The sequence below is a fragment of the Octodon degus genome, unplaced genomic scaffold (genome assembly GCF_000260255.1).
Source record: "Octodon degus isolate 3935 unplaced genomic scaffold, OctDeg1.0 scaffold00225, whole genome shotgun sequence".
Classification (NCBI taxonomy): Eukaryota; Metazoa; Chordata; class Mammalia; order Rodentia; family Octodontidae; genus Octodon; species Octodon degus.
This window is the reverse complement of record NW_004524801.1, coordinates 678,794-703,312: the sequence shown is the minus strand read 5'-3', so window position 1 is coordinate 703,312 and position 24,519 is coordinate 678,794. Positions and strand designations below refer to the sequence as shown.

At 38.4% G+C, this 24,519-nt stretch overlaps 1 protein-coding gene across 4 annotated transcripts in view; it reads right to left on the bottom strand.

The window, feature by feature from the left end:
- Positions 1-24,519, bottom strand: part of Cryzl1 (crystallin zeta like 1) — a 38,704-nt gene that overhangs the window by 1,550 nt on the left and 12,635 nt on the right. For 3 of the 4 annotated variants that reach the window (XM_023705578.1, XM_023705582.1, XM_023705579.1), the window contains exons 3-11: positions 23,616-23,693; positions 21,819-21,891; positions 20,084-20,128; positions 18,298-18,366; positions 9,856-9,989; positions 7,972-8,083; positions 5,845-5,943; positions 3,997-4,118; positions 3,018-3,123 (exon numbers count right to left, since the gene is read on the bottom strand). In XM_023705578.1, the coding sequence (XP_023561346.1) occupies positions 3,018-3,123; positions 3,997-4,118; positions 5,845-5,943; positions 7,972-8,083; positions 9,856-9,989; positions 18,298-18,366; positions 20,084-20,128; positions 21,819-21,891; positions 23,616-23,693 (838 nt within the window). The remainder of the gene's footprint in view (positions 1-3,017; positions 3,124-3,996; positions 4,119-5,844; positions 5,944-7,971; positions 8,084-9,855; positions 9,990-18,297; positions 18,367-20,083; positions 20,129-21,818; positions 21,892-23,615; positions 23,694-24,519) is intronic. The other variant, XM_023705580.1, reaches the window with a different exon arrangement.

Genomic DNA, 24,519 nt, shown 5'->3' with positions numbered 1-24,519 from the left:
AAAACCATTCAATAAGTAAAAGACAGTAGGCCAATCACTTTCTCATTTTCTCAAAGTTCTGCACTATAAGAAATGCTAAGTGTTACAAAAATTCTGTAAGCAATCATGTCTAAGACAGCGAAATGATGTCAAATGACTAGTGGAGTAACAGCCTGAACTAAGAACAGGTGATGAGATCAGAAAGCCTAGTGCCCGAGGGATGATCACTGGTACCCAGTGGATGGTAATGGAATAGTACACGTTCATTTCTGCACTATGGATAATATTTAATACTCTAGGACATATACATTTATAGATTAATCAGGTTGCTGGCATGCTCAAAATTTGCACAAGTTAGTAACTGTATATATTATGAGCAATGAAAATATAAAAATTAAGAAAAAAAATTGGTACTTTAAATTGCAAAAGATCTAACTCTGTTTCCAATCTCTGCAAGCTCTTTTTATACTTCATTAATGAAACTGTCTTCTGTGTATGCATGTGTACAAATGCTCCGTGACTTATGAGATTATGTACCGTTGAATCTGTTGAAAATTGAACATATTCCAAATCCAAAGTATATGGCAGGGCGGGAGATGGTGGCACACGTTTCAGAAAACCAGCCAACCAACCAAACAGAAGTACACTGAAGCCAGGGGTGGCAGTATACGCCAGGAGGCTGAGGCAAGACTGCAAGGTCAAGCCCAACCTTGGGAACTTAGTGAGACCCTGGTGTTCCTAGATAAAATCAGGGCTGGGGACACAGCTCAGTGTGAAGGCCCCAGGTTCAATCCCCAGTATCACACATGCACAACAAAACAAAATAAAATAATAAAACCAAAAAACCCAAACAATAAAGTGAGCACACAAGGGAGCACACTGAGTAACCTACTTAGCAAACTCCCTCTTTCAGCAACACCATGTACCACAGAGCACAGAGGGTTTCTCCTGATTCTGTGGCTGACTGGGAGCAGCAGGTATGCTTGCTGCCCAGCACTGGAAGGAGCACAGGAGTCCAGTACACTGTGCTGTTGCTACACGAGGGTGTCTGCTAACTCAGGAAAAGATCTAAATCCAAAAGTACATTTCCTACTGCTTCAAAAGCACACTGCTTTGGTGACACTGTAAATTTGAAGAATCCTAAGAGCCATCATTAAAGTCAGGGGCTGTTTGTATATGGAATGTATTTCTTACTTTGAAATTATTTTATGTTAATTTATATCATTATTTCATATAAAAATGTCATGCTTCAGTCTGGTCAAGGGATTTGTCACACAGTTTAAAGTCATCTCATGGATAGAGGTGGTCTGAGAACACACAGAATGCAGTCAGCCTTGATTCTAACATGTAAGATTCAAAACACGCCAATTAATGTTACTTGTAATAGCCACATAGTGCTCTCTTAGTGTTAGTATCCCATGTTTTCCCAGATACTTACAATGTTGTTGGACATTTAAAGCTTTAAAAAATGAAGTAAAAATTTTAGTAGGTAAAGATTTAATCAGAATTCAGTAGATTCACACTAAAGAAGCTTTGAAATCTCTTAAAACATAACACATGCAATCCACATACAATATACTAATGGCATATTACTCCTTTATTTTCATTTATTTTAGTTTTGGAGACAGGCTCTCACTATGAAGTTCAGGCTGTCCTTGAACTTGCTATTTAGTCCAGGCTGGCCTAGAAGTTGTGGCAATCCTCCTGCCTCAGCCTCCCAAGTGCTTGGACTACAGATGTGCACTACCACACCTGGCAAACAGGAATTCTTAAGTTGATCCTGCTCTAGAGAATTTTGGACTTTGTGGAACTGCTTTCATATTCTCATAGGAAAACCTTTATTTTCATTACTTTTATCAAACCTGCAGTTACTTGGCTTCATTTACTAGATTTGTCTCTGAATGACTTCTCTTTTAGTATGGGGAATAAACCCAGTGCCTCTGCCCTGAGCTACATCCTTAGCTCTTTAAAATTTTTTTATTATTTTGTGACAAGGTCTTACTAACTCCATTAAATTGCTAGTTGGGCCCAAACTTGTGATCCTCCTGCCTCAGTGGGACTAACAGGGGTATACTACCATGCCTGTTGATTTCTCTTTTTAAAAGATATAGAGGGCCAGGGAGATAGCTCAGTAGAATAAGTGCTTGCCTGGCAAGCATAGGGTCCTGAGTTTAATCCCCGGTACTGCAAGGAAAAAAAAAAAAAAAAAAAAATCAGATATAGAGAGCTGGGAGTGGTAGCACACAGCTGTATGGGAGGCTGAGGTAGGAGGATCCACTGTAGCCTGAGGTCAGTGAGTTTCAAGGGCAGCCTGAACTGTATAGTAACACTTTGTCTCATAAAACAAACAAATTTACACAAAACCCCCAAAATAAATCAGATATAGCTGGACATGGGTACATGTCTGTAATCCTAGCTACTGGGTTAGTTGAGGTAGGAGGACTGCAAGTTTGAGGCCAGCCCGGGCAATTCAACAGGACCCTATCTTAAAATACAAAATAAAAAGGACTAGAGATATAGATCAGGTTGACACCCTGAGTTAACAAATTAAAAAAATGAAAAGTAAAAAGTACAGATACATCCTCATTTGATGATTTCTTAGCACTGGTATTTGTAAAATCCAACTCTTTGCTTCAGATCAGCGTGCTGAAATGTTTTGTGCACTGGGACCACTATGGGGCTAAATGTTCAACCTTTTGAGAAGAATGTGTGGGAGTCAGGTTAAAAACAAAACAAAACCTTTCACTTTTGGTTTATGTCTTACTCGGGAAGAAAGGAGAACACCTGAGTGTGACTCTAGCTCTTGCACTTGCTAGTTCTGTCCCTGGGAATGTTAACCCCTCTATGCTTTTAAGTTCTTCCTTTGTGTCTTCTAGGGTCGTTTTCATGTTTAAATGAACACCTGCAAGGCACCTGGAACACTGGCATGAGCAAGGAAAATGAGCAGTGAATTGTAATTTCTCATCATAATGAAAGAATTTAGGAGTACAGTACATGATACATTTCAAATTAGAAACTCAGTCAGAAAAAAAGGATATAAAGATATTTTCCCTGCTGTATGTTTGACAAATTCCAAACTTCATCATTTAGGAAAGCCACCGTTGCTCCCTTGAGGAAAAGGCAATGGCTATCTGGAGGATCCAACTTCAATAGAACAAAGACAGACCAATTAATTACTGGGAGTTAGATAGCAGGAGGATGCTTGGTATCTCGAGCCATACAATTTTCTATACAAGTTAATGTTCAAGTCACACAAAAAAATCAGCACACCTACACTAAGTTTTCTATTTCACAGCCCAGAACCCTCAGCCAGCAAGGTGTGAGGGTAGGGTGGAGACAGGGTCAACGCAGAACTCATGATTAGGCTGGGCGTGATCAGTGTAGCTCCTGCCGCTTTACTCTCCAGCCACCTTCCTGAATGTGCTCAAAGTCCATGAATACTGAAGTATAAGTAATACAGCATCTGCATAACAACTATGCCATAACTACTTAAATACAATTGTTGTAAAGTATACCTTTGGGAATTAACTTATCTGTACACAGATGTAAAAATTAAATTTTAGTAACTAGGAAATTGCAACAATGTTGTAAAAAATATTTTAAGTATATGTCAATAATATTTATTATCTAGAAAAAAAATAATTTGAAATAGAATTTAAAAATTCAGAAGTCTTTTTTTTTTTTTTGGTACTGGGGATCAAACTCCGGACCTTGGGCCTGCCAGGAAGGCACTTATGCCGCTGAGCTATCTTCCTGGCCCAGAAGTCACTATTTTTTATCTTCCCCATAAAATTGTAATCCATTCTAACTGGGTGAATTCTCTTGCTAGGTAATATTTCAACATTTTGATCAACATAAACCTAATACCAAAACAGGCTACATTTCTTTAAAAATAGGGTTTAATTATGGGTTTATACTAATTGAGCCAGACCTTGCCTCAAATAAGACTTAGGCTTTATTTTCTGTGAATTATATTCCTTTAGTGCATTAGTAATGCTTTATAGTTTCTGGTAATACCTGAAGGTTTTCTTCTGTTGTTACCCAGTGGCCTCCAACACCAAGAAGTGTGATGATATCATGCTTATGTGGTAGTAGCTGTAATTTTACTGGTGCTTCATCATCTTTATTATATAATCTCACTTATAAGTACAGAGTTAAAAAAGAGAAAAGAAATGTATTTTATAATAACTCAACAAAATTTATTCAAGTAAGTTCTTACTTTCTAAGATAGGAACACAAAAGCATTTTTCTCAAAAGCAACATGCAGTGGATTTAAATACCTTAAACTATACTTTTTGCAATAAAATTGGCCATAAAATTTTTCCTGTATTTAAAAATGAAATAAGACCTACTTTTATTTGGAAAGGAAGCATGGTAATATGAAATATATAATTATGTTTTAAATGTTAATTATAACAATATAGCTTAATACAGTGGAAGGAGTTGCTTTCTGATTAAAACATAGACTTAAAGTAGTTAAGACTTTGATGTAATTACTGAAATACACATTTGATAAAATGTCAATGAAGTATATACTTATTCTTCTGAAAGGTTTTTGAGTTAATTTCAAATATGTTTATTTTAGGTACTGTAGACTGATCCCTTCACACTAAGCCATATCTTAAGTTATGTATGCATGTATATATACATTTATTTATTTACTGATAGCCTCATTATGTAGTTAAGGCTGGCCTCTAACTCACAGCGTTCCTCCTGTCTCAGCCTCCCACATGCTATGATTGCAGGTGTGCACTATCATGCCCAACTCCCTAAGCCTTTCTTTAAAAGAAATCTTTTATATTTGAGACAGGGTCTTCTAAGTAATGAAACTGCCTCGCCTGGGCTTGAGCTTCTGGGGCTCTTGCTTCAGCCTCTCAGAGTGTTTGGCTTACAGATGCGTCCTAGAAGACTGTGCATTTTTCTTATAAAAGGAACATCCACGATGGCCAGGGATGTGTTCAAAACAAAGTATAAACAGAAGCACTTTGCAGGCTGGTTGCACTTATCCTTTAGAAATACAGCACCACTGAAGTGTATACAGATTAGATGTTATTAAGTAGATATTGGTTCAACTAAAAAAGTTCAAGAAAGGGAAAATAGAACAAACCTTTGTATGTAGGGACCACAGAAGCCAAACAAGCAATAAACAGGCAACCACACATGGAAAAAGTAAAGGTCAGCAAAAAGTAATGGTCAGTAAACATCTGGGAATAGCTGAGCAAAGTGCATTTTCAGTTTTTTATAGATATTTGTCATTTATTATTTAAACATAAAGGTGTATGTCAGGCTTATTTATTTTTGAGTCAGGGTCTCACTGTGTAATTCAAACTGGCCTTGAACTTGCTTATGTTGCCTAGAATCCAATTCTCCTGGATCCTCCTGTCTCAGTCTCCAAGTGCTGGGACTACTGGCATGCAGCACCATACCTGGCTCTAAGGCTTCTGCTTTAAAACACAATCATAGCCTCTCTTCCAATGAGACAGGAATCACATTGGGAATAAAGTCAAGATAGTTCAATTTAAACAGAAGCATGTTTAGTTAAAACAAAGCCTCAGGCGATAGATATAGTTTAGCAGTAACACCTGCCTAGCATACATGAAGTCCTGAGCTCAGTAACCAATACTACAAAAACAAAAAGCAAACTCCACATAAAAATAAAGTCTTAGGGCCAAGGAGATAGCTCAGGGTCATACATGTCTGTGTGGCAAGTGCAAGGTCCCGAGTTCAATCCCCGGTACTGCAAAAAAATCCCCAAATTAAACATCCAGTTCAACCAATGCATGAAGTTATTTCTTAGTTAGTTTTCTGAAACTCATCAAACTAAAAAAGTTACACAGATGACCCACATATGTCACAGGTACCCACCTCCAGCATCTAGCACAATATCAACTCCCAGGCCACCTGTTTCTTCCAGACAGCTCTCAGCAATGTGGACTTTCCCAGCAGAGATATCGATCACTCGAGCTGGAAAAGGCAGGAAGTCAGGCAGGCACACTGTTCTGTATGTGACCAACACAAATAAATCAGGGAAAAGGGTAATGGAAACCACGCAGGTATCTATTCTCTGAACTGAATTAAGTAGTACAAACAATTACTAAATTTAAATGGGAAAAGTCAATTCTAATTATATTTTTTTTTCATTGGATTGATCTAAAAAAAGGGACTGGATAGTCAACAAAGTTAAAACATGAGCATTTTTGGGCAAGGAGGCCCAAGGCTAGTGTGCTATGCCAAAGACCTCTGCAGTTGCAGGAAATGCCGCCAGAGCCAAACGTCTGCGAATAGCGAGGTACATGTAATGTCGTACATACCATGAAGTGGCAAGTCCAACAGTTTCTTACATTTATTTAGCCTCCTAAATATACTCTTTAGTGGTAAAAATACCAAAATATTATTTATGCAATATGGTATCTACTAGATGTTTTATCTTTTCTTAGTTATAGAAATCTCCTATCTCTTTTCTTGCTCCCCAGAAGGGAGAAAAATTCTGAAGGCAAAGGAAGAAAAAAAAAAAAAAGATTATTTTTATATTTTTAGCTGCTGGTGAAATTAATTTTTACTGGTCATTTTTTCCCCCCTTCGGTGTTTTTGGATAGGATCTTACTATGTAGTCCAGGATAGCCATGAACTCAGGGCAATCCTCCTGCCTCAGCCTCTTGAGTGCTGGGATTATGAGTGTACACCACTGTGCCTGGCTTACGCAGTTGTTAATTAAAAGAAAAATGAATTATATTAATAAAAGGACAATACAAATAGGACTAAAACTAGCAATTGAAGTTAACAATGACAGGTTTATAGTTTTTCTCATTTATTTTTAAATGTATATAACTCCATTTTTGTATCACTTAACACCTTGTTGAGAAGAATTCCTCAAAGAGATGTTCAGATTAGAAAGGTAGTCCAGCAGGAACGTGGGGTGTGGGAGGGACGAGGGTAAGAAGACAAAAGGGAAAGAATATTGAAGCAACCCAGGAAGGGCAGAACTCATAAGGAATTTTGCCTTTCCCCTCCCATTTTGGCTCTCTCTCCATTCTATTTTCTCTCTTTTCTTGTTGTGGTGCTGGGGATTGAACCCAAAGCCCCACACATGTTGGGCAAGTGCTCTGCCACTGACCTTCAAGGCCAGCCCTCCATTTCTTATTTTGAAGTTTCTTTGTTTTTCTCTTTTCACATTCTTAGCCCTTGTATTACCTTCCTTCCATTTTTCTTGGGTTATCTCAGTCAGATACAGAAGGCCACAATGGTACAGGGATCTCAGTGTTAGGTAGGTCAGGGTTCAAATATCATTCCACTCTTTCTTTGGCAGCTAGTTAGATTCTGAGAAGCTACTCCTGGTTGTCCAGCCTCATGCTGCTGAGCACTTGAGCAAAACCCACATTACTTCAATCAATATTATTTCCTTCCTGCCTGCCCTCCATTTATGTATGCTCTGATCATCCTTCCCATTGTTCTGCATCTGTTAGTCCCTCTACTCCTTTTCATTTTTCTCTTAGTCTCTTTTTTCTCTCTTCCTCGCTGTATTGACTGCTGTTTGGAGAGGCTTAATCTTGTCAACGGCCTTTACTGTGTACTGCTCATCTGAAACCATCTGACTTGTGTTTTCGTGAACAAGGATCATCTGCCTTCCCAATATACCACAGAAAGTAGACTACTTTAGTGGGTAAAAGAAGCTGAGAAACATACCAAGAGATGCAGAAATATATTGATTTTATTCACTGAAACCAAAGAAGCAACAGGTATTGCTAAATTTTGTTAAACTTTTCTTAATGTAAACCTGGGGCAGCTGTAACAGTGAGACAAAGAAAAACACAACAGAAAGATGTAGGTTTAAAAACACTGAAATAATTATCCTTAAGTAAATTCGGATTCAACACAGCTACTAAGCATGTTTAAAATGCGACTCATTTGGCATTTTGTACTTCGACCAATGCAGTTTTTTATTTCCTTATAAAATGCCACATCCTAAAATCTGGGCTGAGGAATGTTACCCACCTATAGGAGGCCTAAATCTTTCAAGGTACTGCTTGTCCTCTAGGCTGCATGCTGTTGAGATCACTCTGGCTCCTCTGTGGTGTGCTAACTGAATGGCTATTGTGCCGAATGCCTGTGTGGAAACAATATGCAAGAGATTTTAACACACACACAGCAGAGGCTGTCTGTATTTACTTAACTCTACAAGCTGTTTAACAAAGTGTCATTTTCACTGGACATGGTGGTAGAGGGGTAATCCCAGCACTTGGCGGGCAGAGCCACGAGGCTTGCTGAGAAGTTTGAGGACAGCCTAGGCTACATAGTAAGTTTAAGGCAGATCTGAATTACATGGTGAGACCCTGTCTCAAAAAAAAAAATAAATAAAAATAAAAAAAAATATATACACATATATACATATATATGCACATACACGACTATAATATATCTTAAAATACTATGCAATAAAATAACCAAAAAATTACTAGCAAATTTAGTGGTAGAAATATATTCTTCAGGAGTGGGGGTAAAGTTACACGTGTCAAAGACACAGAGCCATATTAGGTCATGGCCAGCAAGAGAAAAGTGGGCCCGTCCTGCTGCTGGCATGGCTCATGATAAAGCCCCTGCAGGAGTCTAGCTACTTCTAAGACAGCAGGCCAGTTTGAGGCTCCCATTCCTGAGACCCCTGGGGTAAGCACAAGGCAACAGTATTTTCTTCATGCTGGACATCAGGCAGAAGACAATGCTGAAGATAGTTTTGCTTTTTTTCCAAAGAAAAGTAGAGGGGAAAGTATTTTCATTAATAACCAGGTAGAAAAACCAAAACTTCATGTCAAAATTTGAAACTATTAAAATATATATATGTTAATGTACTATTTTAGTGTCTTTAAATTTTTGAAATGCTATATCCCCAGGCTTTATTTTTTATTTGGAGACAGGATCTAAGTTGCCAGACTGACCTTGAACTTGCGATCCTCTTGGCTCAGCTTCCTGAGCAGCTGAGATCAAAGGTGTGTCCCACTATGCATGTCTTCAACTATTTTCTTGGATGATGAATACAATATGTTTAAATTAGTAAATTTTGACCCTGTGTGTGACCCACCTATAAAATGACAACACTTTACCTACATAAATATGGGATTAGACACCAAACTGTCAAGGAATTGTAAAGTACGAATTCAAACACTGATAAGCTATTCAGACTTTTAACAGGAATGAATAACAGTGGCTTCAATTAGAGTGCAGCCTACTGACAAGGTGCTTGCTTAACATATGCAGGGATTTTAGATTTGGTCCTCAGCACTGGGGGGGTGGGGGGTGGGGAAGGGCAGATGCTAGTCTGCTCTTTAGTGTGCTGGAAGACTCAAGGTAATTAGCAAATAGCCACGCACAGTGGCATAGGCCTGTAATCTTAGCTACTTGGGAAGCTGAGGCAGGAGAATTTCAAGTTTCAGTTCAGCCTGGATCCTATTTTTAATAAAAACTGGGCTGGCCAAATAGCTCAGTGGATTAAAGCACCTGCAAGCAGGCGCCGGGGCCGGGGGGTTCGTTCCCCAGGCCTGCCGCACCAGCCCTGCCCCTGTGGAGCACTGAGATGGCAATTGAGACTGGACGTGGTGGCACGTGCCTGTAATCCCAGCTCTTGGGAGACTGTAAACAGGTGGATCACTACGAGTCCCATCTAGTAGTGAGAACCTAAACACCCTGTAGACCCTTCCCTAAAATATAAAAAATAAATAAAATAATAAAAAAAAAAGCTAACATGAAAACTTTTTATAACAAAATGAGAAATTGGTAAAGAAACCAGTTAATAGTGTGCTGGCAAGGAACTGGCAGACGGATGATTTCTAAGTTCCCTACATTTACATATGTTGTTCTATTTCTTACAAAATCAGTGGCACCTACACTTGCTCCATCCATGATCAGCACTGATTTTCCAGAAGAGAGATGAGAAAGGTAGTGTAGAGCTGTATAGGCTCTTACTCCATCCCGAATGGTTCCAGCTGCTTCTGTCCATGTGACCTTTTCTGGTTTATGAACTACCATAAAGAGAGAAGAAACAACCCATTAGCAAGTCCCATTAGTAAATCTGCTACCTAGATTAATTTCTGTCTGCTACCACAGGCCCTGCCCATTATCTCTTACCTGTTTTACAATTTCTGTTTTAAAGTATTCCCCAAGTATGAGCATAATCAATTCTCAAGAAAGGAACCAAAGAGAGTATATTTCTCAAACTCTTTATTGTGAAATAGAACACATGCCCAAAACACGGGAAACATAAAGCACAAGAATAAATGTAGCCAGGTGTGTGGACCACACTCAAAATCTCAGCACTTGGGAGGCTAAGGCAGGAGGATCACAGAGTTCAAGGGCAGCCTGGGCTACATGGTGGATTCAACATGAACTACATAGTAAGACCCTGTCTCAACACTCCGCCCCCCAAAAAAAGTCTGAGCTCAGTCTGGGCAACTCAGTGACACTGGAAGAGACAGACTCAAAGTAAATAATCTTTTAAAAAAATCTTTGCCCCAATATAGCAAAAGCAAAAACAAAGGAACAAGCCCTGACGCTGGACGCTTACCCCTGAAATCTGGAACAGGATTTGTAGGAGCCTGGACACTGACATCTAAAGCCAAGGGAATCATACTACCTGAAACTTTTTATTTATTTTTGGTGGTACCAGGGATTGAACTCAGGACCTTGCGCTTGTCAGGCAGGCAGGCACTTATGCCTGCTGAGCTATATCCCCAGAAGGGATTCATACTAAATCATATGCAACTGTGCTGTCAGCAGCCTCCTCTCTCTCCACTAGAGGTCGCCCCACACTGACTGTCTCATCTGTAGTTCCTCACTCCAGTATGCATTCCTAAACAGTATCATTTAATTTTGCCTAGTTTTGAACTTTATCAAAATAGAACCATATCTTATGGGTTTTTTCTTTTTTGGCAGAACCAGGGATTGAACTCAGGCCCTTACGACTGCCAGGGAAGCGCTTATTCTACTGAGCCATGTCCCCGGCCCACACCTTCTTTTCTATCTTAACCTTTTTGTTTCCTTCCATGTGGAAGGCTCATGTGGTGCTTCTATTTATTCATTAATTTTTGGTGGTGCTGGGATTTGAATCCTGGGCCACTGTCCTGAGTTACATCCTGTCCTTTTTTATTATTTTTGAGACAAAGTCTACATTGTTAAATTGATGAGGCTGGCCTTGAACTTGTGATCCTCCTGCTTCAACCTCCCAGAGGGCTAGGATTACAACTGTGCACCACCACTTGGGCATTCCTTTCTGTTGTCTTATGGTTAACCACCTTTGTTTGGTTACCTTTCTCCAGCTGATGAACATCTGCACTGCCTTTAGTTTTTGGGAGTTATACACAATGCCACTAAGACTGTTCTTGTATAATGATTTTCTTGCAGAATTTTCACTGAGATACTTTGGACTAGGAATTCCAGGTGTCAGTGTATTATCTGTACCTTAACTACATACTTTCAGAGTACTTGTATCAATTTGTAGTGTCCAGTGCTGTTTTGTAAAAGCCTTTGTCAATTCTCCATAGTAGGTTTATTCATTTTTTCCTATCAGGTGGACACAGAAGCGTTTCTTACTATCATTTTGTTTCATTTGATTTCTTTAAAAGGTTGTGCCAGGTGTGCTGGCGCAAGCCTGTAATCCCAGCACTAAGGCAGGAGGATCGCTGGAAGTTTAAGACCAGACTGGCCTACAGAGTGAGCTCAGAGCCAGCCTGAATTGTACAGTGAGACCCTGTCTCAAGAAAAAAAAAAGTGGGGTTCTTTAGCCTTGAAAAGCAGTCTGTCTCTTTGCGCCTTTCTCTCTGTTTCACTGTCTTTCTTTTGCCCTCCTTTACCTGTTCCTTTTTTTCCCTGGTGAAGGCTATGGAAACTAGAAATTCACTTCTCTAAGACAAGTCAGAGGGAAAAGAAAAAAATAGCATCATCTTTTCTGGCCTTTTTCCCTTGGAGCTGGCCTGCCCATAAAAACATTCTGATATACCTTATCTGAAAGTAGATCATAAGACCTCCATTTCATGAGGTTCTGGCCCCATCGATGGGTGCAAAAAATGCTGCAAAGAGAGGCCAAGATGGTTCTCAACAGAGGCCTCGCTGAGTTTCTTTAACTGGTCTTTTAGCATGAGGTAATGTCTTTTCTGTCTAGTCACATCTCTACATGATGGCCCATGTTTTACTCATGCCTTTGGAATTACAAGGCACATTTGAAAACATCCAAAAGGAAAGGGGATGAGGGAGTCTTGCCAGGTTAACATGGAAACGTGCAGGAAGGTGAGCAAGAACTCATCCACATGCTAGAAGGGTGGCTGCCCCCAACTCCACAGTTGGAAGTGCCCATGTACAGAGCCTTCCACATGAATGTCTATGAATGTCCCCAGTAGGCTGTTTATTCACACCCTTTAAGTATCTTTCATACTAGTCAGGCAAATAGCCATAGAGCAAATAAGATGAATGTATGACTCTAAAGCCTATATCTACTCTAAGACCTTCATGCTCCACTTCAGTATAACTTGTTTATGTGGCCTCTCGGGGAAGCATTTCCATCTTAAGAGTTGAGCCTATTACTTTTTATCACATTATCAATCATGCAGTCCTAAACACTAATGGCAATAAAACTAGGTTTAAGCTTTCAAAGATCCGTCCAGGTGTGGTAGTGCACACCGATAATCCCGGCATTTGGGAGGCTGAGGCAGGAAGATTGCCTTGAGTTCAAGACCAGAGTGGCTTACTTAATGAGATCTTGTCTCAAAAACAAAAAAACAAAAAAAAAATCAAAGATTCTAAAATTGTATGGTTAATGTGGGTTAAAATCCTTGCTTTTGTGTTAGGTAGTCAATGGGTATTCATTATGTTATAAAAAGTAAATAAAAGACAGCCATGTGTGGATCAATAATAATTGTATCAATGCTAAAAGTTATAATTTCAAAATGAATTATGACCTAATAATTTCTTTCTTATGTAGGTCCGAAATAAAAAATAGCACTGAGATGTGTGTCAAATTTTGAATGAAAAATACCGTTTGACAGAAGGGCTTAACAACTGAAAGTAGAAAACAGCTAGAAGTAGGCAATTTTTAAACTGTGTCATCAATATTGTGCAAGAGAAATAACACATTTTGGGAGGTTGCCTAGAACCTTGTTCCTCAGTTTGGTGAAAGAACAAGACTTATTTGGGTTGAAGGGGACTGAGCACTCAGCTTTGTCAATAATTGCCAGGTAAAGAATTAACAGAAACTCAAGAGTTCTGGTAAAATAAAATTTTTTCTTGCAAAGGTTCACAAAACACATGGAAGTTATTCCCCTTTTTCACGAAATGCTGGTACTGCAGGGAGAATGCAGAAGTTGTGCAAGTGAGTGCACTCCCAGAGAGACAGTCAGAACGCCGCGGTGCTTGCATAAGGTCACACTGTCAGTGTTCTTTCTTTCTTTCTTTTTTAGTGTTCTTTCTTAAAGTACTTCTTTTGAAGAAACAGTGCATTAAGTTTTATTTCTCAAAGAATACTCTGGTAAATTATAACCCACCCTTTTGATTTACAAATAATTGGGAAAATAAAAGGTCACTTGTATGGTTTGCCTGTTAGTTTAAACTTTCAGTATATTGCTATTCTAATTTGTTCTGCTTCTTATGGTCTGTATTATAATTCTCCACTATTTAGTAATACCTGAAGGAATGGGCCTTGTTTATTGTTTCCTTCCTTCCTTCCTTTTTTCATTCCTTCCTTCCATCCTTCCTTCTTTCTTTCTTTTTTTTTTTTCGGTACTGGGAATCAAACTCAGGATCTGCTTGCCAGGCAGGCACTGGGCCACTACAGCTCACTTTCTATAGCAGTTTCAATTACTTAGTAAAGACCGAAGCCTGGGAGTCCAAACTAAAAGATTCATCTCATTTCATATTCACAAAGTTCTCAAAGCAACAGGGTAGTGAGGGCCACATGAGGAATCTCTAGACCACTTTCCAAACTGTACAATCTTACTAGAGCTATGGATCAGAGATTTCCACTGCATAGTATTGGAAAGAAATCTTCATCTTTCAAAAGACACATACTTGGCTCTGTATCTAGACTATTTATCTAAATAAGCATAGGTTTCAGATTTCTGGAAAAGTCTTTTAAAAATTAATTGAAAAAATACAATTACTTGAAAATTTTAAGTACAATGGTAGCATTAATATAAATATGACTTAATAATTTATTACTTTAGAAATGAAATCTTAGTCCTTGCTAACCTAGTTTACTGGGATTACTGTATGGGTTCAACTGTATAAATTTACTGGTTTTGGAAGTCCAAATACAAATTAGTTTCTGTCTCCAAAAGGTACGATTAGAGATTTTATCATTTAAGGCATTTAAGCAAACTTGTAAAAAAAATAGTTTAAGAACACATATCAATATGCTTTGACCTGCAGAAATAGTGTGAACAGCAAGAGAGTAAGTCATAGCATAAGAGACATGGGCCGGGGATACAGCTCAATGGCACAACACCTGCCTGGTGAGCACAAGACCCTGAGTTCAATTCCAGCCACCCCAACCCCCAGAAATACTGGCTGTACCACCACAGTCCCGATGTGCCACTATTCTGACCACATCCTCCTTGCCCATCTACCAAAGTAACCCCCACCTAACTTTTTTTTTTTTTTTTTCCAGAACCGGGGATTGAACTCAGGCTCTTGTGCTTGCCAGGCAAGTGCTTATTCTACTGAGTCATCTCCTTGGCCCCTCCACCTAACTTTGTACTCTCTTCTTTCTCTCCTTAATACTATATGTCTGAAATTATATCTTTGAACGTTTTTAGTTTTTAATTTCAGATAGGGTCTTGTTAAAGAATCTGGGCTGAGCTTGAACTTGCAATCCTCCTGCCCAGCCTTCCAGAGTGCTGGGGTTATAGGCATGTACTGCCATGCCTAACTGCAAGTGGCTTTTAAATTTTTTGTAGCAGTTGAACCCAGGGCCTTTGCACTGAACTATACCCACTTCCTTTCTAAAACATTTTTATAAAGACAGTGTCTCTCTAAATTGCCCAGGTGAGGATCATATTTGCAATCCTGCCTCAGTCTCTGAGTGCTGGGATTACAGGCATTTGTGGCATGCCTGGCTGTACCCTACTTTTGTTTTTGTTTTGAGACAGGGTCTTACCTTGTAGGTGAGGCCGGCCTGAAACTCATGACCATTTTCCTGTCTCAAACTCTTGAGTGCTGGGCTTATAGGCACGCAGCCCCTACCCCCGGGGCTGCAATTTGCTTCTAAATTCTCTTTGTTTGTGAGACTCCTCTGTGTTGACATGAATGGCATTCATTTCATCATTGTCAAGACTATGTAGAATTCATGCTATTATCTTTACTTGGCCCTTCTCCAGCAGATGAACATTTGGACCATTTCCAGTTTCCTTCACTACCTAAACCGCGTTGCAGTGAATTCCTGTCTCACCTTCTGGTACACATCAAGTTTCTGTAGGGTACCTATCGGGAGAATTGGCATATCTGGGGTATATGTACTATCTCATTTCCTAGATAATGTTAAGTATTTCCTAACACATTAGTGATCACCTAGTTTGTTTTTTTTTTAAGTTAATCACACTTTATGAGAATAAAAATTCCCCATTTTAGAACTTTCATAAGGGCGAATTTTCAGATAAGGATTTTTCTAAAAAGCAAGTTTTTTAAGTTGCTGTAAATTAAATATAATTTCATTCTTTTTTCTTTTTTTTTTTGCTGGTAACAGGGATCGAACTCAGGACCTGAGCTACCTCCCAGGCCCCTAAATACAATTTCATTCTGAACTTCTCTCCTGTGAAAACTGCAAGGCTAATTTAGCTGCAAAATTATTTTTAACTGTCGTCCTTAGATTTAGGAAAATAATTTAGTGGCTCCTGATATTTTTCTCCATTGGTACACAATGAAGTGTACCAATGTACAGTGTTAAAAACACTGTTCTCTTTTTTTTAGGTCTCAGCATCATTTGATAGTTGTTGCTTTAAATTACAGCCACTAGTACTGTATACATTTTAGGGAGAAAATTTAGACTAGAAATAACAATTGCCTCCATGTGCTTTTTTTTTTATAATTTTTTTTTTACATTTAGTGTGTGTGTGTCCATCTCAGCCCACCAGGGGGCGGGGCTGGCTGGCATGTGGTGCTGGGGGATCGAACTGCGGTCCCTGTGCTTTGCCAAGCTTGTTCTAAGTAGGTGCTTTAGACCACTGAGCCACCTCTCCAACACTGCTCCATGCGCTTTCTATTTGAAGTAAAACTGGCATATTAAACCTTTTATAGCTTTATTATTTTTTGCCCTTTCTAAAAAGACAACGTATTTAGTACAGGATCTTCAGGGTCTCACTAAACATCGGAATTGTAATGATCATCCTGTTTTCAGCCTTGCAATTGCTGCTATTACAGGCACACATCACCACGCCCAGTCTCATTCCCTGTTTCAGCACACCCCAGGGGTGGGACTAGCATAGCATACCTGTGATCAGACCCTGGTCCTGGTCCCTGCCTCTGCCTAAGCAGGTGCTTTAATTTGCTGAGCTATCTGCCCAGCCCTATTTTTTGTCTTTTTGAGATAGGATCTCACTATGCAGTTCAGGTTAGCTTTGAGCTCACTTTGTAGCCCAAGCTGATCTTAACTTGGAACAATCCTCTTGCCTCAGCCTCCCAAGTGCTGTGATTACAAGTGTGCACCACCACTCCTGGTTTACAGCTTTCAATGATACAAATAACCTTCTGCATGCTAAAGGTTCACCACCACTGCCCTATGAGGAAAGGAAGATTAATTAGGCATTTTATAAAAAGATTCAAAACACTGCTCACTTAAGTAAAAACTGTGTGGTCTTAGAATGGTGAGTCAGTGTAGCAAAACTATGTGGGGTACAGATATTTAAGAATATACCAAGTAAGTAGGACATAGCTTTAGTTTTTCACTGGCAGTCCTAAATCCTAGGATCACTTAGATTCTTATTGCGCAATGTTTCACTGGCTCATGTCCTTGCCAGTACTTGGTATAATATAACTTCAATGTTTGTCAATCTCATGTGTACACGTACATGACAGTATTACTACATAGTTTCAGAACAAAAACTTAGACAATGGGTATCACTATGTTGCCTAGATTGACTCTGAACTCCTGAGTTTAAGTCAATCTCCTTCCTCAGCCTCTTCAGCAGCCGGTACTATAGGTGCCCATCCCCACATTCAGGTTCTAAAGGGTCATAATTTGCTTTTTTCTAGTTACTCAGGTAATGGGGTATCTTTTTACTATAGTATCATGGAATGTGTCTACTGAGTGTATGTTATTTTTCAAATTTCTTTTTCTGAGACAGGGCCTCCCTATATAGTTTAGGCTGAATGTGAATTCACTGGGTAGCCCAGGCTATCCTCAAATTCATGGGGATGCTCCCGCCTCAGCCTCCTGAATGGTAAGATTACAGGCATATGCCACAATTGCTAATTAAAGCTGAAATATTTATAATGTAAAATAGTAAGGGAAAAATTACAAATGAATACTTGTCAAAATATATTAGATGTTAGCAATGGAAACCAAACACAGTTTAATTCTTTTCTATCACACTCTATATATACTGCCTAGATTTTGTTTATTTTTGTTTCAGTTAACCAAGTGTGTCAAGCATGGTGGCTCATGCCTATAATTCTACCACTGGGAGGCTGAGGCAAGAGGGTTGCAAGTTTCAGCCCAGCAAGACCTTGTTTCAAAATTATAAAAAACAAACAAACCAACCAAAAAAAAACCAAAACAAAAAACCTTGAATTTGGGCTGCAGCCAAGTATAAAGGCCCTGGGTTCAATCCTCAGTGCTGAAAAAAAAAAAAAAAGAATGGTAGAGCATAGAGGTGGAATGCTTGCCTGGCATGTGTGAGGCCTAGGGTTCTAGCTCTAGCATTGAAGAGAGAAAAAAAAGGCAACAACAACAACCAAGAGCAGCTGGGTATGGTGGCATATATAATCCTAGCACTAAAAATGTTGAGGCAAGAGGATCACAAATTCAAGTTCAGCTTCAGCTACAGAGCAAATTGAAAGCCATTAAGACCAGAATGGACTATATTCAAATAACCACAACAAAAATAAGTAACTCAAAGGTTCTGATCATTTTAGATCCTAAATAGAAAATTTTGTGCAAAAATTTCTTACCATAGCCATACTGTTAAAACTCCAAGATCTATGTTTAGTGCCAATATGAATTTCATGAACAGTTACATGCTAGAAATAGCCACATGACCAGCCAACATTTATTTACGATAGTCATGACTAGCCAGTAGTTATACCATATCTTACTGACCTAAAGCTCCCAAAGAGTAAACAGTCACATACCCAAGTAATGCTCATGTACTCTTACAACTTCACAAAGTCCTGGGTCTTCAGAATCCAGAGGCAAAATCCCTAAAAATTGAAACAAGAAATTAAAGAGAACCAAACAAATAAATTCTTTTTTTTTTTTGGTCTTTTTTTGAGACAGAGTTTTGTTATGTGGTTCAGGTTGGTCTAGAACTCACTTTGTACCTCAGACTGATCTTGAACTTGCAGTGATCCTCCTGCGTCAGCTTCCCAAGTGCTGAGATTATAGGTATGAGGGTCCTACTATGCAGCTCAGACTCATGGTGATCTTTCTGCTTTCAGCCTCCCCAGAGCTGGGATTATAGGAGCGCACCACTAGGCCAGGACTCTGGCTGGCTCAGCATTCCCTGGGGGCAGGGCTGGCACAGCATGCCTCTGTGATTACCTAAGCTTGCCTAAGCAGGTGCTTTAGTCTGCTGAGCTATCTGGCTGGCCCCAATGAATTCACTCTTAATAAGACATATTCGTGTAATTTTGTTCAGTACAATTAAAAAAGGTTCCAGTAATTACTACTGGGGAAAAGAAGACTTCAGCAATCTGGAAGTGGACCACACATTTTCTAACATGGACACTGACAACTGCACCATTTCTTTTTTCCTCTACATTTTCTATTAAGAGCATACTGCTTATGCAGATGCATGGGTTTCATTTTGGACACTTATACACACACGTAACATACTGTAACAACCCCCATCCCATCACCCCACATAGCCTGTTCTCTCTAGTTTCACGCACTCTTTAGGGAGATTGCAATTTTGATTATATTCATCGCCTACTATGTCCCCCACATTCTTTTCCTTTTTGCCTCTCACCAAAAAATCTTTAGTAATACAGAATGCCACTGACGTCCTGGGTAGAAACCCTCTCACCATTTATCAATTGTCCAGGAAAATAATTGAGTCTAAGGCAATCCTGTACAATACTGACGAAAACCTTACAAATCCTGCTCCCCCCCCCCCCCCCCCCCAGTACTGAAGAATGAATCCAGGGCCTCATGCATGTATAAATCTCTTCTTTAGTGGCTTCAACATATCGTAAGACTAAACATTTTTCATGAAGATACAGAATAAAACATATGAGAATTTCAAAGAATATCATGATAGTCGTACTTTTTCTTTTTTTTTGCAGAACTGGGGATAGTCATACTGTATATATGTTTGTACGACTGTCTATGTACAAATACAAAAAAATCTATGCAAAATATGACCTCATAAATTATGAATTTAAAAAACCCCAATATATTAAATGTTTTAAATCAGTTTTTAGTTTTACAAGATCACTGAGGGAGCTTGGTAGGCTTTAGTCAGTGTGGACACAGATCCCGCAGGCCCCAGTCAGACAGTCTTCTAGCACTGGACTTCTCTATTCTCTGAAGACATCAGTCTGGCTTCTGATGCAGAACCAGCCAGGAAAGCACTACAGCCACTATGGTTATTATTCTTTTTAATCTATAATTATTTTATAGCCAAATAATTGACAAGCTCGAGACGTTCTGCTAATTGGGATCAAACTCTCCATTTTGTCCATCAATGAACATTTAAGAGTGACCAAAACATTTTCTGTTTCTTTGTTTTATGGTGCTGGGAATTAGATCCAGGGCTTCAAGCATGCTAGGCAAGTGCTCTACACTGAGCTACATCCTCATTCCAGGGAGGTACTTTTATATGAAGCAAGATCATAATGAACTCTAATAATTATAGAGAAACAAAAGAAGAGATGCCAGTAAAACAGATGGCTGGAAATAGTGTGAACTATAACTTACCAACTACTTCATCATCTGGTTGAAAGAATGATACCTTGCTTCCAACTAAAGAGTGGACACAATTAAGTTACTATTATAAGGTCACTGAATTCAATTTTTTATTTTACTTTTAAAACAAATAAAAAGATTCACAAAACTATGATTATGTTGTTTTTTTACTCCACTCCAACCCACCCCCTGGCAAACTCATATCATTATTTTAGCTGCAAAAAGAGAGTCATACATAAAATACTTTGCTTGGTAAATAAATTCAGCTTGGCACCTAGAAAGTTTTGGAACTCCACAAAAATAGTTACTTTTCCTCTGAATATGTAGACAATAAGCTTCTAGCATAAGTAAATTCACTGAAATATTTTGAAGTTACAAGAAGAAATGGGAGAAAAAAAACTGTTAAGTATGTACTTGTACCCTACACTTGACTATGTTCACACATTTAATATTCTCAATAGGCCCACAAAGTATTATTTTTCCCTTTCAAATATGTTTTTACTAGAACATATTAAGTTCATAAAATCCTGGATTTCATATTCTTCTTGTTTTATGAGGGTGAAGTAATCTGCAAGTGGCCTTTGTCAGCAAAATCTCATGTTGGTATTCAGTGAGTATCTAACTCAGTGCTTCTCCTTCTGCAGTTCGGTTCTTCCAGGGATTCCTGCTGTACCGTTCCTGCCCAATACTTTCAGCTTTCAATCTACTTTATTTTTTTCTTTTCTGCTAGTGAGCCATTTCTGGTGAATGTGAGTGCTCTGACCCCTTTTTGGATTCTTCTGCTTGCCTTTTCTTTCAATGATCCCTTAGGTGGTATCCTGAAAGGTTATGTTTGTACTTATTCTTTGGGAAGGACATCTTAATTTTATTATTCTGAATGTAATCTACCTGTGGAGAACTCAAACATAAACATTTCCAGCATAGATACCTCACCCTTGGATTCAACTCATATACGTCAGAATGTTTAACTTTTAGATTGTTCTACCTTTTTTTTTGTTTTTTGCAGAACTGGGGATTGAACTCAGGCCCTTGCATTTGCCAGGAAAGCGCTTATTCCACTGAGCCATCTCCCTGGCCCAGAATGTTTAACTTTTAAATGCTCAATTTTAGGTAATGTTTTAAAATTTGTGTGTGTGTGTGTGTATGTATGTATGTATGTATGTATGTATGTATGTGGTACAGGGTCTGCAGGGTCTTACTACGTAGATCAGACTCATAGTGATCCTGTTTTCAGTCTCCCAAGTGCTGGGATTACAGGCATGCATCACCATGCCCAGTCTAAATGCCATCTCAGCTCGCCCTGGGGTAGGGCTGGCACAGCACATCCGGGATCAAACCTTGGCTGCTGTGCTCTACCTAAGCAGGCTCTTTAGTCTGCTGAGCTATCTGGTCAGCCTCTAATGTTTTAAAATTTAATGTGATGTTGTTACTGATAATTCTATAAATTTTGACCCAAAATTAACTTATATAAGTAATCATACTGGTTTGTGAACATCATCTAAAGGATAATGCTGACCATTCTACTTAGTACAGAATCATGTATGAATTTAAGTATGTGCCTGAGTACTCACTGAACTGTAATCAGCAAATATACCAGTTAAAACCTATTTTTTAATTTTTAAAAATGATGTTCTGACATTCTATAAAAGTAATTTATATTTGAAGAAAAAATATATAATTTTAAGTACTAGTAAATGACTTAATTTCTTTTACCTTACAAAATAAATATTTACTTCTATAAACTTACCATCTAGTACTACTCCAGCTACTTCTCTCCCAACAGGAAAGAAATCCTTTTCCATCTTCATTTCTGCCAGAAGCTAACTCATAACAAAGGGTGTTAGCACATTACTGTCAAGAATAAACCCAGGACTTCTCATACATGAAAAAATGAGAGTAAAAAAATCAAACCACAGCAAAAGTGAATATAATTCAATTTTTGGAATTAAAAGAAAGCAAATAACTATGAAACAGTTTTTTTTTTTTTTTTTTTTTTTTCCCAGAACTGAGGATTGAACTCAGGCCCTTGCGCTTGCCAGGGAAGCGCTTATTCCACTGAGCCATCTCCTCAGCCCTTTATGAAACAGTTTTATGTGGAGGGAAGGCAATCAAATTTTGCTGGGAAGTCAGTTGATACACAGGATTTAGCCACATGCATTATTATTCAAATCACCCATAAAGGGCAAAGTAAACTCAGAAATTTTTATAGAAACTGTGTTAACATTATAATCTAATTAAGTTTAGGGTCTAGTAAACAATGGAAACAATGGAGTAAATGTTCTACTTATGACACTTTTTTTGAAAAAAAATTTTGTGCAGGATCTCACTACATAGCTTGGACTTGTAGTGATTCTCCTGTTTTCAGTGCTGGGATTAATTATAAGCGTACGTCACCATGCCTGGGCTTGGTCGTAGGCTCAGCACGCCCAGGGGTGGGGCCAGTGAGCTATGTGGTGGAAGGGACTGAACCCCAGCCTCTGTGCTTGCCTAAGCAGGTGCTTAATCTGTTGAGCTATCTCCCTGGCTCTATCACGGCATATTTAATGATAGTGTTCTATTTTTAGAATTTTCATATATTTGTATGGTCAATAATGACAGATTATTGTGGGATGGTGAAAGATCAAGATACCTATTTATGAGCAAAGACAGGAGAAGAGAAACAGAGAGACTGACAAGATGGACAGACAGAAATAGAGTATAAGCCATATCTAAAGACATTAATTAGAATTATCTATAGAATTGATGGTTAATAACTTAATTGATTTGGTTTCTAGCCTCTATTTTTATCATATATAGAAAGGTGACCTATTCCTTCACAGGCCTTAGTAATTATAAGTTCTTACCATTTTGCAAAGCAGTTTTTTTTTTTTTGCAAAGCAGTTTATAAAATATTTTAATAATATAAAATGTTATCCAATCAATTAATAATCTTAATGTAGAAATATACAAATGTATATTATTTTTCTGTCATTTTTCTTTTCCTTTTCTTTTTTTCTTTCTTTTTTTGCAGTACCAAGGATTGAACTTGGGACCTTGTCCTTGCAAAGCAGACACATATGCCACTGAGCTATCTTCCTGGCCCTTTTATTTTTTAATGTATTTGGTATAGGGTCTCATCACTATGCAGCTCAAACTTATAATGATCCTCCTATTTTTAGCCTCTCCAACATTGGGATTATGTGTACCACCATGTCTGGACCTGCTTGCTGGTGGGGCTGGCGTGGCATGTGGTACCTGGTCCCTGCACTTGCCTAAGCAGGTGCTTAATCCACTGAGCTATCTTGCCAGCCCTGTCCTGTTGATTTCATCTTAGGATAATAATTTCTTGGCACTCACGAATCAGTTATTATATTTGAAACTTTCATTTAACTTTTGGCTTTTATTATAAAAAACCAATACCAGACGGTGTGGTGGTGCACACCTATAATCCCAGCACTTGGGAGGCTGAAAACAGAAGGATCACTGTCTGATCTGTGCAGTGAGTCCCTGTAGGCCCTGTACTAAATACATAAAACAAAATGAAACAAAACAAAAAACACAATACCTTTGTATTTATCTGGCTCAGAGCACAAGCTTTAACTTGAAGTTTTACAAAGTAATCCTCTGTCACAGGAAGATTTTCCTAGAATCAAATATTAATTAAAAAAATTCCTATAAGAACATTCCTTTATGTTGTGAAAATTTTTGTAGATAATTAAAATTATAAAATGCTTTAGGGTTTATATTTCTTAAAATTTCAGATACCAATATGGAGCATCAAACACTTTATTTCAACCAAAATAATCTAAAACATCAGACCTTCATACAGAGATATCTTTATACACATAAAATATTCTTTACTAATATTTGGAATTTTCTTATACTATAAATGAAATTAGAAGTCAATCGCTCATCTTGTCCTTACCATCTATTTTGTATATTTCAGCATGTCTAATGGGGTTTGGGGATCAAAATACAAAGTCCATGCAATTTAATTCCCTCTCATATTCCACAACTAGATATAACTTTTTTTTTTTTTTGTATTTTAGGGAAGGGTCTACAGGATGTTCAGGGTCTCACTACTAGATAGGACTCATAGCGATCTGCCTGTTGATAGCCCCTCCCAAGAGTTGGGATTACAGGCACGCGCCACCACGCCCAGTCTACAACTAGATATAACTTATAGGCAAAAATATTTCAAATTCAGGCAATTAGTGTCACCCAACCAAGATTATTAGCCATACTATACTATCACAATTTGCAAATACCTTTACCTTATCACCACTAATTAAAATACTCTGTCTTAAGCCCATATGTTCAAAATGAGATCTAAAGTTCATAAGAGCTTTTGCATATTCCCTCCTACAATTTATCAAAGGGATTACTATCATAGTCATAATATTCTGACAGCATCTATTTTCAAAGTTCAGATTTGCTATTTAGTGATACTATGAGGCTATTACATAATA